General features: G+C 37.9%; 1 protein-coding gene across 1 annotated transcript in view; it reads right to left on the bottom strand.

The window, feature by feature from the left end:
- LOC126355026 (WD repeat-containing protein 19) overlaps positions 1-23,148 on the bottom strand; it is a 293,157-nt gene that overhangs the window by 157,449 nt on the left and 112,560 nt on the right. The window contains exons 7-8 of the mRNA XM_050005172.1: positions 16,640-16,886; positions 6,101-6,325 (exon numbers count right to left, since the gene is read on the bottom strand). Of these exons, the coding sequence (XP_049861129.1) occupies positions 6,101-6,325; positions 16,640-16,886 (472 nt within the window). The remainder of the gene's footprint in view (positions 1-6,100; positions 6,326-16,639; positions 16,887-23,148) is intronic.

Here is a 23,148-nt window from a genome sequence, read left to right as displayed (position 1 = left end):
AACCTAAACCCTGTAACACTTAAAAGTTCTATTCCAGTGGTCACATCATGTTCAGAGAGGCAGATTATGTCAGCTGGGTTTGAGGACTCCAATTCATCTATGCAGATAGTTAATTCATTAATTCTATTTCTCAGTCCTCAAATATTTTGATGCAATAAAGACAGCGGACATTTCACATTGACTGAGTTAAAATTGGACAGAGTTGAAATATCTGCTGAGTGTTGAAAATTCTTAACCAATAGCTGTTTATGCTGATGTAATAAGCTAGAATTATGTTCTTTTGGTTTCTTTCTCAAACTGAAGGTTTGTCTCAGTCCCAACCTCTCTTAAAATTCGGTTTCTTTCTGTCCTCCCTTCCCTAAAAAAGGGTCTTTTTCTGAACCCTATAACCAATGGTATTTTATCACTTATGACAATGCCTCCCCCCTTTAACTTTCCTGCTATTTTTCAAACCAGTTTACTCTTCCCTTTCCTCTTGAGATGAAGGCCATGCCTAGTTTAATCCAACCTATTGAGAGGATCAACAGGGACCACACCAATGTGTGACCCTGCACCCGACATACGCAGCCGTTCCATCTCCAAATTCACTATCGACAGAAAAGTTCAAATGAGGTCATGGCGCCCAAGAATAGATACAGACTTAACACTAGTATGCTTCGATGCTGATGCAATCTTTGACAGGTGTTGACAGGCGTGAAAATAACCGAACTATCAGTTTAATAAGTCACAGCTGCAAAATACTAACACGAATTCTTTACAGACGAATGGAAAAACTGGTAGAAGCTATGACCTTGGGGAAGATCAGTTTGGATTCCATGGAAATGTTGGAACACGTGAGGCAATACTGACCTACGACTTATCTTAGAAGATAGATTAAGAAAAGGCAAACCTACATTTCTAGCATTTGTAGACCTAGAGAAAGCTTTTGATAATGTTGACTGGAATACTCTCTTTCAAATTCTGAAGGCGGCAGGGGTAAAATACAGGGAGCGAAAGGCTATTTACATTTACACCTGATGGTAGAGTTTTGTCAGGGCTGGCTGTCCCAAGGCTATCAGTAGTTCTGATGTCTACTCCCGGGGCCTTGTTACGACTTAGGTCCTTCAGTGCTCTGTCTAACTCATCACGCAGTATCATATCTCCCATTTCATCTTCATCTACATTCTCTTCCACATCCATAATATTGTCCTCAAGTATATCAGCCTTCTATAGACCCTCTATATACTCGTTCCACCTTTCCGCTTTCCCTTCTTTGCTTAGGATGGGTTTTCCATCTGAACTCTTTATATTCATACAGGTGGTTCTCTTTTCTACAAAGGCCTCTTTAATTTTCCTGTAGACAGTATCTCTCTTACCTCTAGTGATACATGCCTCTATATCCATACATTTGTCTCCTAGCCATCCCTGCTTAGCCATTTTTCACTTCCTGTAGATCTCATTTTTGAGACGTTGGTATTTCTTTTTGCCTGCTCCATTTACTGCATTTTTATATTTTCTCCTTTCATCGATTAAATTCAAAATTTCTTCTGATACCCAATGATTTCTACAAGCCCTTTTCTTTTTACCTACTAGATCCTCTGCTACCTTCACTACTTCATCTCACAAAGCTACCCATTCTTCTTCTACTGTATCTCTTTCCCCCATTCCTGTCAATTGTTCCCTTATGCTCTCCCTGAAACTCTATACAACCTCTGGTTTAGTCAGTTTATCCAGGTCCTATCTCCTTAAATTCCCACCTTTTTGCAGTTTCTTCAGTTTTAATCTACAGTTCATAACCAATAGTTTGTTGTCAAGAGTCCACATCTGCCACTGGAAATATCTTACAATTTAAAACCTGGTTCCTAAATCTCTATCTTACCATCAAATAACCTATCTGAAACCTTCCAATATCTCCAGGCCTCTTCCATGTATACAGCCTTCTTTCATGATTCTTCAACTAAGTGTTAGCTATGATTAAGTTATGCTCTGTATAAAATTCTAACAGGCGGCTGCCTCTTTCATTCCTTAATGCCATTCCATAATCACCTACTATGTTTCCTTCTCTTCCTTTTCCTACTATTGAATTCCAGTCTCACATGACTATTAAATTTTCATCTCCCTTCACTATCTGAATAAATTCTTTTATGTCATCATAAATTTCATCAATCTCTTCATCATCTGCAGAACTAGCTGGCATATAAACTTGTACTACTGTGGTAGGCATGGGCTTCATGTCCATCTTGGCAACAATAATGTGTTCACTATGCTGTCTACAGTAACTTACCTGCACTCCTATTTTTTTATTCATCATTAAACCTACTCCTGCATTACACCTATTTGATTTTGTATTTATAGCCCCGTATTCACCTGACCAGAAGTCTTGTTCCTCTTGCCACCAAACTTCACTAATTCCCACTATATCTAACTCTAACCTATTAATTTCCCTTTTTAAATTTTCTAACCTACCTGCCTGATTAAGGGATCTGACATTCCACACTCCGATCCGTAGAAAGCCAGTTTTCTTTCTCCTAATTATGATGTCTTCCTGAGTAGTCCCCGCCCAGAGATCCGAATGGGGGACTATTTTACCTCCAGAATATTTTACCCAAGAGGACGCCATCATCATTTAACCATATAGTAAAGCTGCATCCCCTCAGGAAAAATTATGGCTGTAGTTTCCCCTTGCTTTCAGCCGTTTGCAGTACCACCACAGACTATTTTAGTTAGTGTTACAAGGCCAGATCAGTCAATCACCTAGATTGTTGCCCCTGCAACTACTGAAAACGCTGCTGCCCATCTTCAGGGACCACACATTTGTCTGGCCTCTTAACAGATACCCCTCCATTGCGATTGCACCTACAGTACAGCTATCTGTATGGCTGAGGCATGCAAGCCTCCCCACTAACTGCTCTGCTATATATTTCCTCCAATTTGTACAGCAACTACGGATTGTGCATACGGTTTATTTTGTAATTTAACTGTTGATAGTACAGCTCTTGCACATGGCAGTGAAATGTAGAAGAAAACAAAGCGACGTTGAAACCGGAAGGCCTCTGTATTATATTTTGATCACTATCACCTACTTATGGAGAGATGACCACTGTAAGAAAATAAGAGAAGAATTTAGGTGTTCATTTTACACATGTTCTACTCAAGAGTGGAACAGCCGCAAAATAATATAAAAGTAGTTCTATGAACTTTAAACCAGACACTTAAGTATGAATGCAAAGTAATCATGTAGATGTAGAATTTGTTTCTGGAATGTAAATACAGATCACTGACAACATATTTAGTTCTTTGGTTGTAGCATTGGTACTCTGTATATTATTTTCATCAGTCTTGTTTGCACAAGGAAAATTTTTCTGTATCAGTGATTACAGGGATGCGATTTGCTATTATAAAATGTGTTATGTTCGTAGCACAAACATTTTACAGTGTTTATATCCTATAACTGCCTGAGGATTCTGAATATATAGCTGAGACTGCCCAGTTTGTTTGTTTTTTTAAAAGAAGCAGTTTGTCTCTGTGGCGGTCCCACCAATGTGTGCTATCGGTCCACTCCAGAAAATTTTGTCTCAAATCCAACCAGATGTTTGGTCAACAACCTCCCTTTTTCTTATTTTTTATTAGAAGTGCTGTTATATGACTGAGTATGATTCTCAATTACCTTAGGAATAGTTGCGAGTAATAAAAACAGGGCAATAATTGTTTACACCATAAGCATCCCCATTATTGAAGGTTGTACTTCCCTTTGAGGTGTTTAATACTTCTGGAAACACCCTCCACTTATTGAGCTGTTAATCACATTACACAGAGGTAAAACAATTCCCACAGAAATATACTTTAATAAATAATCTGGGATATTGTCAATTCTACAAGAGTACGATGATTTTGTGGCTCATGATTTTTAATGTATCTTGTTCAGTTACTGGGTCAGTAAAAATGGCCTGTCTAATATAGGGAATGAAATTTTATATGATTATACTAGCAGGAACTCCTGATAATAGTTTATTGGTAATATTTGGATGGGGGTGAAGGGGTGGGGGGAAGAGAAAGGCAGGACTATTAATTAAATAACTTTGTTTCATTTAGTTAGAGGTACATCAGCAAAAATAAAACTGGCATTCTACGGGCCAGTGTGTGATATGTTAGATTACTTAATCAGGTAGGTAAGTTAAAGAATTTAAAAATGGAAATGAACAGGTTGATGTTAGAAATAATGGAAATTAGTGAAATGTGACACTAGGATGAAGAGAAGAGAGCTTCTGCTTATGTAAATACAGGGTTATTAACAGAAAATCAAACAGGGGTAAAACAGTAGTGGGACAATGATGAATAACAAAATAGGAATGTGGGTACACTACATGAACAGCACAGTGAACACATTATTCTGACCACGCAACAAAGCCAACACCTACCACAGTAGTAGACGTTCGTACATCAACAAGTTCTGCAGATGATGAAGAGATTGAAAGAATGTATGATGAAATAAAAGAAATTTGTAAGACAGTTAAGAGAGATGAAAATTTAATTGTGACAGGTGAATGAAAGAGGAAGCTGCCTGATAGACATTTTAAAAACCACAAAAGTAGGTTGTATATGTTCAAGAAACCTGGGAACATGAAAGGTTTCAGACTGATTATATATAGCCTGACACATTTTAAACTGTAAAACATTTGCAGGGGCATAAGTGACGCTGAGCATAATTTATTGTTTATTAACTGTAGATTAAAACCGAAGAAATTTGAGAAAAATAGGAAATTAAGGTGATGAGACCTGGATAAATTGAAAGCTTCAGAGGCTGTTAGAAGTTTAAGAGGGAGAATTAGGCAATTGTGGACTGAAGAGGTGAAAACAACAAAACAAATAATGAGGCGTAGCATTGAGAAATCAAATGCGAAAGGTAGCAGAGAATCACATAGGTATAAAGAAAACACCTAGTCGAATGCCCTGGATAAAATAAGAATGTTGGATTTAGTTGAGAAAAGTTGAAGAAATAAAATTGCTGTACTGAAATGAGGCAAAAGGGAATACAGTCACCTAAAAAAGGAAAACAACAGAAAGTGCAAAATGGCTAAGCAGGGATGGCTAGAGGATAAATGCTGAAAATATAAAAATACTGTAAAGGAAGGAGACGAAAGAGAAAGCAGTCACCTAAAAAAGGAAAATGAGAGAAAGTGGAAAATGACTAAGCAAGGATGGCTAGAGGCTAGATGCAAAGCTGTAGAAGCATGCATAACTACAGAGAAGATACATGCTGCTTATCTTTTCTTCAGAACATAGAAACAGCAGAATGGATATCAAGGAGAAGAAAGTTGGAATGTGGAAGCAATACGTACAGAGTCATACAAGAGAAACAGAAGAAGAAGTAGATAAAAATGAGATAGGAGACATGATAGTAAGAGAAGTTACGGTGGTTATATGGAAGTACACACTGAAATCAGTTATGTTACATTAAATGTAGCTTATTTGCCTGACTTTAACATGACTAAATGTGAAACTGTAAAATCAAATTTACAAACCAATTAAGTTTTTAACAATAATATTAACAATTTAGAACAAATGTTTACATTTTTATCAAAAATGTAAAGTAGAATCAAATGAGTTGGTTCTTAACAGCAAAAACAAGAAAAACCAAATTTTGTCAATACAGTGCCATCTACCACAAACAGAACAAAATTTATCAGATAAATCCTAGGTATTTTTTGGTGTGGAATCAGAATATGCAGTAAAGAGAGGGGCTTCCCATTTGAAAATAAAGTTTTGATCTCCCAGAGGGGCAGAGGTGGTTATGGGGTGGCCAGTTTTAGCACAGAGATGTCTACTTTGAAAATATTAACTTTTCATCTGGGATTTTTTTATATGATGCATCTTTTTTGATATATTTAGTTGTTCTGAGTTAAAACAATAAAACAAATACCCTTTATAATCAGCTACTATGCAGTGGCAGAGGTGTGTGTGTGTGTGTGTGTGTGTGTGTGTGTGTGTGTGTGTGTGTCTGAAATTTTTCAAACTAATATAGCTCCAGCAGGAAAACAGAAATCATGCAAAGCATGCAAATTCCTGGAGTTCGCTTTCCAGCTGCCACAAGCAGCAGTTGCATTTAAAAACTGTTACTCACCAGATGCAGCTGCACTTTCCCCTCAGTAAGAGCTGAGGCATATTCAGGTCCTAGCTGGAGACTGTTGACAGTTCCCACATACTGATGCTCTGATAAACTCTGTACTGGCTGCTGTCCCAACTCGTAAAACCATGCATGATTGTTCATGCCTGCTGCACAGTGGTATGGACCCAGGGCTATGAAATTTGGCTCCACTGCCAATTCAACAACTCCTGATGCCTTACTCTGTGAAGAAAAACTTCATGAAAGCATAATTTAATAAACTTTAACAATCAGTGTAAAACACACTTTACACAAATAGAACATCCAAAATAAAGTAAGAAGCTTATCTCATATAAAAGAGTACTGAAAATCAGGGAAAGGACAACTAAGCTTGTGTTTGGTGATAACTACATAAGATATTTCCTGTAAGTACTGGACCTAGATCATTAATACAAATCTGCAGGAGATTTTATTATAAAATATGACTCTGGCATCAACAAACAGCTGCCAGAAGTCACCAAACAGAAGCTCAGTTAGGCACCCCCTCAAATCCACTTGGTTCACCTTCACTGAGTCAAAATGATGCTTTCAGGCTCCTTTTGATCTGAGGGAACAAATGGAAGATTGAGGGAGTTGGGGGGGGGGGGGGGGGGGGTGACTGGACTGCAGAGTGGTTGAGGCAGTCTTGCCATAAGTGTCTGGCAAGAGCATCTCTCACAGTTAACAACTTATGACTGGATGTGTTATCACAATGGAGTATCCACATATTGGTGAACTTCCTTGAGTCACAACAGACCATAACACTCAAACTTTGAAGCAAATCGGCCCACAATTTACCATTCACATTTTGTCCAGCAGGCACAAATATCTTGTAGTCCACACAGTTTTCATTATAAGCAACTCCTGATTTGCCCACATAAGTCTTTTTTTGGACCTAGGAGTATTTGTATATTACTCAGAGCTTTGTCTTTTCATCCGCACATTATAACATGAAATCTAAGTTATAAATCTGTGCAAAGAATTTGGTACTGTCTTCAAATGTTTTAAACATTGCTGATAAATCATTGCACAATTTTCCTTCTACTCCTCTGACAAAACATTCAGTATCAGTGCCATGGACATGGTCCACATTTGCAAATCCATAATCACAACTCCGTGCACACAAAAATTCACTAAATCTAGTGACTCTGCTATCAAATGTAATCAGTGATCACAGCCAAATACCTTGTACTTTGGCCACATATTTATCAATCTGAGGTGTCAGATTTCCAGTACACTGTCCATCTTCAATATTTTCCCAGACTGTGTTAAGTTTTGTATGCCACTCAAAAATATGTATTCTCAGCATGAATCTATATCTATAAGGATCCCAGCATATGAAATGCTTCCATAGCACTGAGTTCATCTCCTAGCTGAATAGTATCCAATCCACTGAAACTACTCTCTGTCACTTCTTACAGCACAGGGAAAATTAATTGTAATATTTATCACACACACATTGCATTATGTAACTGATAATCATCAAGACCTTAAAATCAAAGGAAGGCACAAGGATAGAACAACAAAGTTGATTCAAGTGATTAAGCAGGAAAGTAACATATAATTCAAAGTTCAGGGCTAGGAGATACACACCAGGACATGGTAAAATTAATATCACCAATGATAAATTATGGTGGCAACAGAAAGAGATTTGAAGGCCTATGAAGCAATGGCTGGGAACGTGCGTAACAAAGTGTGTTGACTCCTGTAATTTAACTTTGTGTTTCTCATCTTTTTGTCATGATGGGGGAGAGAAGGGTGGCTCTGCTGTAATGGCCCATTTGGCTGATCAGAGAGAGCAAGACAGTCCACAAGCTGAAGCAGCTAGTTCTAGATTAATATTACTGTCATATGTGTTAAAAGTATAGAGAGGCACTTAACATACCATCACTATTAAGTTTCATAAAATTTCACAAATGTTAGTTTGAAGCTAAATGTTGTTGTTGAGAATACTAAAAATATCTGGAGAGAGACATTTTTAAATGGTATCTGAAGGCTTATTACATCTTCCAACATTTCTTTGTCAACATGAAACATGGGAATGTGATGAGCACAAATTCCACACTCTAGCTACTTTTAATCTGTAACATCCATAAATAAGAGTAATCAATTATTGTAGAAGCAAATATCGTTGTTGAATGAGCAATGAAACGAGCAATAGAGGGTTTAATTAAGAGGGGCAAACCAGCATTCAATTTTATATTGTGTTTGAAGTGAGCCCATACAGATTGCATTATTAGCAGTGTCAAATGCTTACAGAGTGAGCAGAGGCAGGTGCTAGCGTGAGGGTGCAGTGACTTGCACAAACAAGGAGGTGGAGGAACACAGCTTAAGAAGAGATGGGCAAAACTAAAATGAAGTATCCATGGGCAGATACCTTTCCATACTGTGAAAAGTAGACTGGTCCTACCAGTGCCCACTGTCAAATAAAACATAATTCTGTCAGAAACAATTAGCGTAAAGCAGGAAGCTGTGACAAAAATTATATAAAGTCACAATTTTGTAATTTGAGTACTGGGGAGTCAACAAGGACAAGTTAAACTTTAGCACATTCAATATCATGGAAAAGATGGTGGCTGACATTACAGAGGCAGAAAGAGAGGGAAGGGTGACAGGAGCACCATAGTTATGCACTTGGAGCTCTGGGTCACACAGGATGGATGTGCATCAGAATCACTAGCCCAAATCTCATAAATAAGCTTCACATTTTGCTCAAAATGCAACCAGTGTGTATGAAATTATTTGCATGTAGGTTATGGAATTTTATAACAGTGAACTAAAGTTTGATTTGGAGTGTGACAACATCAAAGGTATAGATGAATGTAGTTCACTTAGCATAGCTTTTTCTGTGCAACAACACAAGTGCTGTTGGACATGGTAAGTCACTTGCTACATTTGCTCCTGCTGCTGCATTTCTCTTTTGCGGTCAAGCAATGATCGATGATAATCTGTTAGTTAAGATCGCAACTAATGTCAGTTGTGGGACTTTGTTGGGACAGGACTGTGTAGTCTTGTATCATCCCTTTGTAAAGGATCCTGGCATTATGTATGAAGACTCACATGGCAAAAAGAGCATTATAGTCAGGAGAGCACAACTGAGATTAGCCTAACTGTGACAAGATTCATTACAAATCTGAACCGGATGGAGGCAGCACCAGTGACATAAGCATCACACTGAGGGGTATAACAGCACGACCGCCATCATAGTTGATTCTGAATTGCGCTGTACGAAAATGGTAGTGTTTATGAAACTTTTTAAGGTCTTATAGAGGCCAACACATCTCAAGAATACACTTAATTTTTATCAAAACTTTGTTACTTTGTTTACTAATGGCAAACCTTAATATTCCTGCATTAGCCTTATGATTTTGTAGAGGTGCAGAACTCACAGTGTGATGAACAATGCACCAGTGGATGTGCTCCATGTAGTGAGATAGGTTACAAATTGAGAAATTGCAAAGGCTGACTATGCTGCTAACATGCAGGTACGTCATAGACAGAACCCACTACACACCGTGGTACAGCTATCATTTACCATATCAGACAGTCTAGATGGTCCAAGTGCACTGTTACATAGGGATTGTTACTCATTTCTTCTCCTGTTGGGACACAAATGTTAGTTCTTATTTTGTTTTTAGCCAGCCAAGAATAGGGTTGTTCACCTTCCAAGAGCTGGCTGTGATAAAATGTTACAGAGTCAATTAAATTTGTCTTGATTTATGTTGGACAAAGTTGCTAGAGCATTGTACCACTGCAAGGTAATTGGCTCAAACATATCTAGTTTGCTGTACCACCATATGTCCACATCTCCTTTTAACAACTTCTGCAGCCAGTTCTGAAGGCAAGATCCTTTAAAAAATGTTGTGACATTTTGACAAAAATTCATTAATCATCATACATCACTATTCTCATCACTGATATCTCCTGGAGTCATGTGCTCCAACAGAGTATTGAGGCTGTGTGCTGAACAAGAGTGTTTCTTATATTGGCGAAGTGCTGCTACAATGTTTTGACCTCTGTTGGCAACAAACATGATGTTTAGCACAGTTCTGAATAAATCGTATGACCATAATATTTTTATCAGTTAATGTTCAATATTTTCTCCAGTTTTTTAAACCTCTCTCTCAAAATTTCTGGTGCACAACACATTTTCCTTCTTCACAATTATGAACATAATTGACTGTTACTGCCTCTCCTAAATAATTGAAAACATTCCTCACTCCTCTACAAACAGCTCCATACAAGTGATCGGGGCTGTCATTTAAATTTCTTAAAATAGTGGTTAGATGAGATAAAAATTGCTTGTCAATCAGTGCACAATCAATAAGGAACTGGACATCTCGAGAAATCCATTTCCACATGCAACTTTGAAAGATAAAATGGCTTTGCTGACAACACATGAGTTTTTGTTGCACCAACCTTCAAATTCGGTGTGACTCCAAGAAATGTTTACGTCTCTCTTAGTATTTAAAAAGTAATTATACTACTTTGCTCAGCCTCGCGCAGATTTTAACAAATCTGAAGTCCCAGTTTTTGGTCCAATGTATGAATACAGGTTTTCACATGCAAAATGAGCCCTTATTTCTTTGTTTTTCTTATATCATGAATCATATAAGCATATTTCTTCCTGAGTGATGATTTTAACTGGACTTCTTGCAATAATGTGAAATCACCTAGTTTCACCTTACATGGAATTCTGTCCATGGTGTGCATTTCATTAAAGCATTCACACAAATGTTTGCGGTGACGCATACATTGCATGGTCAGTCAGTCATTACAAAGTGTTAAGTGAAGGCAGCAGAAACTTGGCAACTAGTTCCTGTTAGGTAGCCTGTGGCCAGGGTTGTCAGCCAGCACCTGCTTCACAGACTGCACGAAAGATAATGTCATGGCAACACATATCACTATGTGCAGGTCCGTTGGGTGCAGCTAGGCTGGTCATAGCCAAAAGGTAAATGCAAAAACAGGCTTAAACTTTACCTGGGCCCACATACTTCAAGTTTTCAGCTAACATTACAACAGACATGCAATGCCGATTCGTACACTCTTATTTAATGACTGCAGGTAACACAATTTGTCGATAAGCATATATTAATACAGACATTATCCTTTAGTTTTAACTAAAGGCAATTATTATTGTGGATATATGCTACAGCACATGCTTTTATCTCCAGGATAACAATTACTGTTGATTTCGACAGAAATCCGCGTCCACATGACCTATAATTATGACACCTATGTTGAAAATACCATCCTTACAATTACCGGAAGAAACACTGAAGAGACCAAAGATATATTAAATATATTTAATGGTATTCAAAAGATAATTCAGTGTAAGAGTAACATAAAATAGCAGATCAGATCTGCCTGTATAGCTGAGTGCACTGAAGTGCTGCTTCTGGGATTCGAGGAGGTGAGTCTGCCGTGGACTGAATCTGCCTCCCACATTAATGACAAGGGCTGGTGAGATGGCCAGCCTGGATGTAGATTTTAGTTGCCTTCCCCACACTCAACTAGTAAATATTAGGCTGGCACCCAGATTCCACCTCTGGTGCACAATACACAAATGTTTAGAAAACGTTCTCACACTTGACCATAGATTTACTCTAGAAACACAAAGGCAGGGTACACAGATTCTGTTCTGGGTGGTGGGGAGTGGTAGTGTCTCATAGCAGAAAATGGAAAAAGGCAAGGGAAGAAGAAGATAAACGTAGCAAATCAATAAAATTCCAAAGCCGAGACTGCCAAACCCAGTAATAGCTACAAAATATCTCAGAAGTCAAATACAGTATAACCCCACTTTTACATTCCTGGAATTAATGTTACCCCACCATTTACAACATTTTTTTATTGTTCCCGGTAAATTTCCTATGCCCCACGATGTTAATTTGCACCTGATTGTTTGTCAACATATTTATAATTTTCCTGCAATTTGTGCATTACGAAAAAATGTTCATGGAGATAAAATGACACTGGCATGTTGGCCATCCAGTAGTTAAGTGTCTTGAACCAGGGCATCCTGCTCAGCAGATCTGAACCAGTAAATGTGTAAAAGTTGGAAAAACTCGTGCCATTACCTCCTGCCACTGCCAAGCTCTACCTGGAATGGTGGCTGATGGGATAACTAGGTTTGTTCAAATGAAATATCATGACCAACCACAACCATTTCAAAATGCTGGTTACGTATCTTTTTCATGCTGAGTGAAACATTTTTCGAGGATTTATTCTCGTGGTCAAGTGCAGTATTTACGTACGTATATTTTGTGATGTTACACAAAAGACAATGTGAGTGATAGTTTGCATGTGTGTGGTTTTCTACATAACTGAGGAGGCGCAGTACCTGATAAACTCAAAAAGTCAATTACAGTGCAAGAGACACAGAATAACACATACTCAAACACCACACAAAATACTTATGTACATATCTGACCTGACAACGAGAAAAACATTCTCGAAATATGTCATGCTAAGCATGGGTTGGGTTGGGTTGTTTGGGGGAGGAGACCAGACAGCGAGGTCATTGGTCTCATCGAATTAGAGAAGGACGGGGAAGGAACTCGGCTGTGCCCTTTGAAAGGAACCATCCTGGCATTTGCCTGGAGCGATTTAGGGAAACCACGGAAAACCTAAATCAGGATGGCCGGATGCGGGATTAAACCGTCGTCCTCCCAAATGCAAGTCCAGTGTCTAACCATGCTAAGCATGAAAAAATATGTAAGTAGAGCAGTATTTCATTACTTAAAAATGGATAACAGTTGCAGGCTTTCAAAAACCTCAATTATGACATATGAAATTGAGTCAAACGTTACTACTCCCCAGAAAGTTATCGATTCCAGTTACTTCAGCAGTTTTTATTAGATAATAAACATCTATTAGATAATAAACACAGGCCTGACAATTGTTTTCATGCCTGTTATGTACACATATCATACATAAAGTGCAAAAATGCAAGAGGGTATCCTATACATAACTTTTACAGCTTAAAATGTAATTTTCCACATTTTACACCACATTTTTGAAGACCCTTGGAAAGTGTAAAAGTGAGGTTCTACTGCAGTCCCTTAACAAAAGTAGATACCACAGAGTACATAGCATTAGCAAAAGGAAGTAAATCAATAATGACGGACAACTCAATAAAAAGTTATAGAAAACCTATTAATTGATGACATAAACCTAGTTTAACCTCTTTTTTCCTGGGTGAAGTAGAATGATAGGAAACACTATCTCCAGGTGAGATAAAGATTCTAGATTAAGGGAAAGATAACTCCAAACTGATTTAAAAAATGAACCAGAACATATACATGTAGAACTGAAATTAAATTTTAATGATAAAAACAACCAAATGCACTACACTTGGTCTGTGAGGCTTTCTCATGTTGCTCACCTGACTACAAAATCTAGATATTCAGCTAAAATTTGGTAAAGTTAATCAGTGTCTAAATTATATCTTATTTTCTCCCATGGAAACAAATTTTTGAAATTACATGACTGTCCTCAAAGAAATGATTCAAAGGAAATGTAGTAACAATGAACAAACTACGAACAGGACACAGGACATAATAGTTCACTGCATTTATAAAAAAAATCCACTCAAAATAAACTGACTAACCACAACATTTTGACCATTACCACAATGAGATTGAATGCCATCCGGTAGTCTTACAGGCACATGACACAGTAAGAAAAGTATATAAGCACAGCACACATGATTGCAGAATCATTCTGATAACAATATAGGCTGTAAAGGGGGAAATCCACTGACCTAAGAGAATCTGACAAAGGACAGATCGTTATGGTCTGGCACTTTGGGACACACATATCAGAAACAGTGAAGCTGGTAAGCTGCTTGAATGCTACTATTGTGAGCCTCTACAGAAAGTTGTTGAAGGACTGTGAAACCACAAGAATACAACAAAGTGCTGCATGTCCATGCCTCATCATGTAATGAAGACAAGAGGTTGGAGGCTTGCCTGCTCTGCAAAGCAGAATAGGCGGAGATTCGTGGTGAATCTGATGACACAGTACAATGTTGGTGCAGGCACCAGTGTTTTGAAGCATACTATTATGAGCACATTGTTGAAAATGAGGCTCCACAGAAATTGACCCAAACCAAACATGTTCTCGTTAATATTGGACAAAGGATCAATGCAAATGTATTTCCTGGTCAGAATAATCACGTTTCTTGTTACACTAGACTGAGGGTCATATACATGTGAACCACTGTTTGAAACCTTCATGGCAGACCAGTGGTGGCAGTATAATGTCTAGGGGGACAATCACCTGGGCCTCCATGGCATGAAACACTGGCCTGTAATTTATGGGAATACATGACATGTGCACAGACATCTGTTGCCATAAACCTTTGGAAATGTACAAAGGAGTTTGTTGAATCCATGCTATGCAGAATCACACCTGTATTCCATCCAAAGGTGGACCAACACATTGTCATGATGGTTTAGCTCATCAGTGTATGTTTGCTTGTCTTCATCAGTGGCTCTGGATGTTGACATGCTATTTTCCTTGTACTATTTACCTTCCCTGTTTTCACTGTAATGTGTTCCTAATTTTATATTCATATTTCACCACTCTCCACAGTTGAAGATCAATAGCAAGAACTTGACTTTTATATCTGACTCACAGCCCCTCAACAAAAGTTCTTTGGTTCTCTAACCTAAATGTTCACATATTAATTGTTGGTTCTCATGCAACAATATGGCTTACATATAACTGCTGGAAATTTCCTCTATCTTTCCAAAATTTCGCCTAACACTGTTACCGTTTATATATTTGCCACCAGATGCACATTTTATTTGTAGTGAAAGAAAAAGATTTGAGGGGATATCTCACAGGAGTTAATTGCATCAAACCTGATAGATAAGCACTGATCTATTTGGTTTTGGAAACTTTTTAGATACAGTTTATTTCATAACAAAATTATTTCAATTGAGGCATAATGTGAAAGCACTAGATTCAGAACATAGATTCCCACACAAGACCACATTTTAACTAATATGAATAAATAACAGCATCAATACTAAAAAAAATTGTATTACTTTTACATGAAGAGACTTCAAAAAGTAAGTTACATATTATTGTGGCATGCCAAGTAACTGTTAACAAAAACTGCACTATACTTAAATGTGACACAGATACATGGCACTATTTTCGAACATAGTCACCAAGCCTTTGTGAACAATGGACCGAACTTTCCACCAATCATTCAATCCTCTGACAACAGAAATCCACTCCTTGGTCACAGATCCACTCAATGTTCTTTCAGCTTGCCAAAAAGATAGAAATCACATGATGTAAGATCTGGACTTTCACATCAGCATCATCTATGTCTGTGTGGCCTTAGTCAAATTGGTGGCACGAATTCACTACGGCTAGATGCAAGCTCGTATTTGGTCCGAGTACCACCAAATTTCATGGTGACTCTGTGTACAATTTAGACATTTTGCTAGCAAGAATCATACTGTCCTATGTTCTTCAACTTCAGCGTATATTTCTAAGCTGCCATATCATTTCAATCACACCCTGTCACACACCTGTTATCTGTACGACAGCAAAACTGAGTCTGCAGGAAATCCGGAACATGTACTCTCTTCTGGCGATGAGCCACTCTTGTTGCACAATCGTCTTAGTGTGGGACAACATGGTTAACATATTTTCAGAAGTCTCTAAGTACGTGGTGCCTAGATTCATATTCCCCAGATACCATCTCTTTGTATGATAAGCACGATTGCAAGATTTCAATGAATTTTCACTTTGGTAATTTTTTATCCCCACCTCATCCCAGTTTAATCAATGTATTACAAGCATGAATATCTTGCACGCAGGACTGATGCTCTGTGATTCCATTCTTTTTTCTAATGCTCTTAACCTTACATTAAACTGAACTTTGGCCCAAATTAATGATACATGAATTATCAAATGAATTAAAAAGCTTACTGTCATGATGATTTACAGTATGTCTAACAATGATATTATGACCCAACTGCCAAAAAGAAGCTGTCTCTGCTAATTGGGCTGCTTGTGGTATTTACAGGTAGTCACAGGTATTAACGAAGTGTGACACAAGTGTGTCACAGTGAGTTCATGTGCCACATATTATGTCAGCTACAGTTATGATACGCGTATTTGAATTCCATATTCTAAATCAAACAATGGAAAATCCAGGATGTAAAATATCTATTCACTGGCAACATGACAAAAGGAATGACCTCACACCCAAAGATACGCCCTGGACATGCACCTTTAAAAGAGAAACAAGTGGAAAAAATATATCACTCAGTAACAGTTTTGACACATTTTCTCTATGACTTTCAAGCCAATTACGATACATGCTTCTTCCGCTCTTAGATTGAGTAATGACGGATTTCCTCCTTTAGCAACACGAATTATCAGAAAATTTGGCTACTTAAAAATTATAATTTTCTAGTTACATTATGCTTGCCAATGACAGAGCATATAGAAAGTGTTAGTCTGCAAAACTATGAAACAGTTAAGATATTTTACCTTGCCTTCTGCATCACAAGAAAAGACAGTGAGTTCTGTGAGGGAAGTAAGAACTGCAACACGACACGCATTGGTCGCCGACAACTGGGGTAGCCGGCTGAGGAAAACAAATACATTTCCACCTTTTGCAGCAACAGCGAGTAGCTGCCCATCCTCACTCCATGCGAGGTGTTGGGCCCCGACCTCATCCTCTAGTGTGAGTACAGCACTTGTTTCTTGAAGGTTGCTCACATCATGCACTTTCACTCTGACAAAAGCAGTTTAATGTTAGGAGACATATATGTCATTAACACAACATAAACAAATAAAATATTTAAAACAGTAACTCCTTATGGTACATCAACAATTTTTTTATATATCCAATTACATTTATTCCTTATTGTATGTGTTCACTGTGTGAATTGTTGGATGAAGATATTTAACCAAAGTTTCAGTTCAAACACTGAAAACTAAATATTTTCACATTTGTTCTGGACTCATCAATGGCCCGAATGACAAATTGCTGTACAACGATCTGAGTTACATACTAGCAGAAGTTACTCGTTAACTCAGTTGAATCTCTATCTCATTTTTTTGTTTTAAACTGAATATAGTTGAAGTATAGCTTCTATTGTCAGTTTGTATGTGCACAATATCCATATTCTTGAAGCTGTATTCACTACCATCATTCTGAAATAACCTCTTAGTTTTCAAGATTGGCATTCATTTCCTAATTCCATCAGAATGGAAGAAGAGATTTTTGAAAGCTGCTCATCATCAATGAAACAATATTTACCAGCAAGATACAAACATGAGGTAGCCCATAAAATCAAGAGATAGACATGAAAAGCATATTGAAGGAAGTTTCATAACAGCAAAAGCTTACAGTGTTAACTTGTGTTTACTGTTTAGTTTCTGACATAATAGACAGGCATTATCGAAGCGAACATCAAGCTGTATACAACTACATTGCAGCTTTAACATGGTAGCAGCATCTCCACAGGTGATATACAATGTGTAAAAGCTGTACCAACAAATTTCATTATTTAATATTAAACTATGACACATTGCACCAGACATGCTTTTGATAGGTCATCATTGTATTGTTGCTTTGAAATGTTATACTTTTATAGCCCACAAGTAATAACACTGAAAGCATCAATTTTATTATAACAAATTGTAATTAAAACAATGCATTTTCAAGAGATCCACAATCTGCTGATTCTTTTAAACAGCCTATATTCATACCATGTACTTTATAATAACACAAAAACACCAAATATGGAGTTTAGTTCCATGCAATGTGGCGTCTTCTAAGTTCTGCTTGTGACATAAAACTGATGTTGCACCTCACTGGCCACATTCCTCTCCATGATAGAAAATCCTGACATGCCTGATTCTTCATTTCATGCTTTGAAGTGTAGTGGAATGTGAAATTCTATGCTGTGACATCACAATACTCAGAAGGAATGCAAATATTGGAAGACAACCCAGTTATTCCCAAAGACTAAAATTTGATACACTGAGGAACAGACACTGACAGCAAAGGTGGAGAAAGTGTTGGACTTAATGAACAGGAGGAGAGAGCAGTGGATATAGGCTTTACTGCATTGGGAAAGAGAAAGAAAAAAGACATGGTGTGGCAGTAAGGGCAGGGTTGAAAGAAAACATAGAGGAAGTGTGTTGGATCTAGCACAGCAACATAAGTAATTCTGAATACAAACAATGCAGAAATGAGGCAAGTTATATTTTGACATCAATAGTCACATAGAACAGTGCAGTAAAATATGTCATAAAGGCAATGCCACAGAGTATACAAAGCATAGGCACAGAGGTCTATTACACTCCATGTAGCACACTTTGCCACACACAGGGAGAGGGGGGGGGGGGGGGGGGGGAAGGGTTCAAATGGCTCTGAGCACTACAGGACTTAACATCTGAGGTCATCAGTCCCCTAGAACTTAGAACTACTTAAACCTAACTAACCTAAGGACATTTTACACACATCCATGCCCAAGGCAGGAATCGAACCTGCGACCCTAGCAGTCGCGCGGTTCCAGACTGAAGCACCTAGAACCAATCGGCCACTATGGCCAGCGTCACACACACATTCATATGTGAAATATATTGTTCATATATCCTCAATTCCCCCCTTTGAGCAGGTGTTTTGGATGTCACTTTTAGCAGTTAAACCATATTGTCTCACTATCTTCTGAAATTTCTCCTTGTTTGGTTATCAGATCAGCCAACATCTCTTCTGAGCACAAATATTCTACTTCAGTATTCCCTTGCTCTATGTGATCCCTTTTAAAATGGTTCTTTATAATGATGTGTTTGGCTCTGGCACTTGTAACATTGTTTCTGGCTAAGTTTATAGCTCCCTTGTTGTCACAGAATATCTCGGTGGGTTCCATACTAATATTAAGCTCTATACCACTTATTAGAGTCCTGACCCACAATGCTTCTTGAATTGTGTGTGATCCAGCCATATACTAAGCTTCTACAGTGCCCAAGGCTACTGTTTTCTGTCTTTTAAAAGACCAGGATATGAGTCCCCCCATTCATCTAAAACAACACCCAGTAATGGAATGGTTACTCTCCAGCTCACTTCCCCAATCTGCATCACTGCAGCCCTAAAGTTTTATATTTCCCATATTACAATACCTTAATTTATAGTCTGTTTTTCCCTTTAGCTATCCAAAGATTCTTTCAACAGCTCTCCAATGTTCCTTTCTTGGGCTTTTGCAGAATATGCTTACAGCCTTTGTGACAAAAACAATGTCAGACCTCAATGTCTGTGACAAATACAAAAGGCTTCCCACTGCCTCCAAATATGGTACATTATCATTGCATTCTATATTTTCTTCATTGGTTATTAACTTGGCTCCTGTTTGCATTGGTGTGGGTTTACAGGAACTCATGCCAAACTTTTTCAAAATCATCTTTACGTATGACGACTATTCTATGCATAGCTCTTCCATCTTCTAATTTTTAAAAATCTTTGTACTCAAGTAAGGTTTTACCTCTCCCTAGTCATGTAAGTTAAATTTGATCTATAATTGTCTTTTAAAATTGTTCATCTATTCTTCATCTTTAGTTAGAATGACTTCTTCATTCAACAATATAGCCATTATTGTGACCTCTTCTTTCTTTTCTTTTTCTAGAAGAGTTTTTTAGCTTATTCTCATGGACTCACACATATTTCTTCAACTAATTTCCCATTTAAGTAAGCTGCCTTCTTATTCCTCTTCCTCATGAATTAATAAATCTTCTTTTATTTCCTGGGCTAAAAGGTATCTAAGTGATTCACATTTTACCACTGGCAAAAACGTTTCTCTTTAGTCTATCCCTTCTTTTCGTGAACATCCCTTGAGTAAAAGTCGTGCTTTATATTTTGGCATTGCACTCTCAAGATTTTTTACGTTAAAACAGCCATTGTGATTGTAATGGATTTTTCCTTTTTGATATTTGAACTTGTTCGAAAGTTTCTTTGATAAAACGACATTCTCTTTCCACAGCATCTCTCCATTGTTGAGATTTCAAGACCACTCATAGCCTCTTCAACTGTTGTAGGTTCACCATTAAAAGGTTGGGCTATATGGATATCACAATCAGGATAATCATTAGGTTTACGTAAATGAAATGAATGTCTCAAAATACTTTCTTCCTCCTCTTCATCCTCTAAAACTTCATCTTCATAGAATGTCCCTTCGTGTTCATTGCCATCTTCTTATTCCTCTTCCTCATTTTCTGTTTCTATTTCAAAATTAGCATTTCTTGAACTTTATGACATTAATGAAGGAGTTGTACTCTCCTGGTGATCCTCTTTTATTTTGTGTTTATTATTATTATTTTTTATTATTTTTACATTTCTACTAGTCAGTACCTTCTTATTCATAGGATTCATGAGTTGGTAACCCCTACAGTCTCCAAAACAGCCTACAAAAATATATTTCTTAGACTTTTGGTCCCATTTCCTCTCAACTGTTTCAGGGTCTGTACTAGCCTCAATTCCAAAAAATAATACAGGGTGATTCAAAAAGAATACCACAACTTTAAAAATGTGTATTTAATGAAAGAAACATAATATAACCTTCTGTTATACATCATTACAAAGAGTATTTAAAAAGGTTTTTTTTCACTCAAAAACAAGTTCAGAGATGTTCAATATGGCCCCCTCCAGAAACTCGAGCAATATCAACCCGATACTCCAACTCGTTCCACACTCTTTGCAGCATATCAGGCATAACAGTTTGGATAGCCGCTGTTATTTCTCATTTCAAATCATCAATGGTGGCTGGTAGAGGTGGCCGAAACACCATATCCTTAACATACTCCCATAAGAAAAAATCGCAGGGGGTAAGATCAGGGCTTCTTGGAGGCCAGTGATGAAGTGCTCTGTCACGGGCTGCCTGGCGGCCGATCCATCACCTCGGGTAGTTGACGTTCAGGTAGTTACGGACAGATAAGTGCCAATGTGGTGGCGCTCCATCCTGCTGAAATATGAATTGTTGTGCTTCTTGTTCGAGCTGAGGGAACAGCCAATTCTCTAACAGCCAATTCTCTGCCGTACTCAATAACACAAAAAGCTTTCTGTTGAGCGGTCGCCATCTTAGCATCAACTGACGCTGACGCCTAGTCAACAGCGCCTCAATCGAACAAATGTACAACTAAATGAAACTTTATAGCTCCCTTAATTCGACGACAGATAGTGCTTAGCTCTGCCTTTTGTCGTTGCAGAGTTTTAAATTTCTAAAGTTGTGGTATTCTTTTTGAATCACCCTGTACTCCTATTTGTTCTCTCTGCAACTCCATTCTGGGCTGGACTGGATCTAATGATGGTTTGGTGTTTAATTTCTACTTCTTTCTAATGTTCCTTGAATTTTTGGCTGATATACTCTGTCCCATTACCAGATCTGACAATTTTAATCTTCTTCCCCATTTTTTTCTGTCCACATTATGAAAGTTCTTTAGAACTTAAAAAATAAATATAGTTATGATCTCTTTACATTTACAGCAATCTTCATTCCTGTCACCATATCCTTTAATAACCAATTGCCCTTTCTATTTAGGTGCCCAAGTCTTTTATGGCGGAAGAAACCTTTTGTAGAGTTCACAGAATGGTTTACAATTTCACCTACATCTTTAACAGAATCTAACTTCAAAATTACCCTTTCATTTGCCTCCACTGGTTAACTATTTTTGCTCCATTTATATCAAAGGTTACTCTGTTTCCCTTCTTGACTATTTCATTTCCAGATGACAAGTTAGCCGCAACAGCTTTTACATAGTATACATCATGTGCTGTAATATTTTCTTGTTCTCCATTTACAACTGTCTTAAGATCAACTTTCCCAGCAAGCTAACACTGTTACTTGGAACCATCCGCTGTGAATATACCAATATGGATTTTATTACTGACATCATAAAGAGCTACTATGTCACTAATAATATGCATTGGTGCTTCCGAACCTAACATAAATTCTGGTTCTCTATTACTCATTAGTCCTAAAGAGTGAAAAATGGACAGTGACTTGCCTTGATCAGCAGTTCTCTCTCTGGACTATCTGCATCATATCATTTTTCTTGAAATTGACCTTCAGTGGCACTGGGGTGCCATGTGACCCATCTTCTGGCAGTTGTAGCGCATGACTGGTTTCTTCTTTCTCTTCTTAGAATAAAATACTGTAGCTGTTTCCTTCTCTGAAGTAAGGCACACTAATATACTTTCATGTTCTGAAGGATTTTCACTTTTACACTGTCTCACATAATTGTTATGCCTGAGCTTTCTAACCTCACAATCATGGGTGCATATTTTTCAGGCAGTCCTGCTAGCAATAACATGTCTACCCTTTCATCGGCAATCTCAAACCCAATGTCCCTCAATCAATTCAATGTGGATTTTGTCTTGTTGACGTAATCGTCCACGTTCTAGGAGTCAATGGATCAATCTGACCTTCCTTGTATGGGTATCATGGCCATCATCTTAAAATGCATCCTGTAACTTGTCCCAAACTTCTTTTGCTGTCACAGAGTTTCCCATGTGTACACAGTTCACTGTATCAATCAATAATAGCAGCTTTGATCTTGTCTTGCAGTCCTTATTTGTGTAAAAGCCAGAGTCTGGCCTTGACAGCCAGAGACAGTGGTTATGTGAGTGTGAGTTGTATTTGTGTGTGTGTGTGTGTGTGTGTGTGTGTGTGTGTGTGTGTGTGTGTGTGTGTGTGTGTGTAGTCTAATTCACATAATTGTTATGCCTGAGCTTTCTAACCTCACAATCAGGGTGCATATTTTTCAGGCAGTCCTGCTAGCAATAACATGTCTACCCTTTCATCGGCAATCTCAAACCCAATGTCCCTCAATCAATTCAATGTGGATTTTGTCTTGTTGACGTAATCGTCCAAGTTCTAGGAGTCAAGTAGTTCTAAGTTCATGGATCAATCTGACCTTCCTTGTATGGGTATCATGGCCATCATCTTAAAATGCATCCTGTAACTTGTCCCAAACTTCTTTTGCTGTCACAGAGTTTC

The sequence above is a fragment of the Schistocerca gregaria genome, chromosome 3, assembly GCF_023897955.1.
Source record: "Schistocerca gregaria isolate iqSchGreg1 chromosome 3, iqSchGreg1.2, whole genome shotgun sequence".
Classification (NCBI taxonomy): Eukaryota; Metazoa; Arthropoda; class Insecta; order Orthoptera; family Acrididae; genus Schistocerca; species Schistocerca gregaria.
This window is presented reverse-complemented; position numbering and strand designations above follow the sequence as displayed.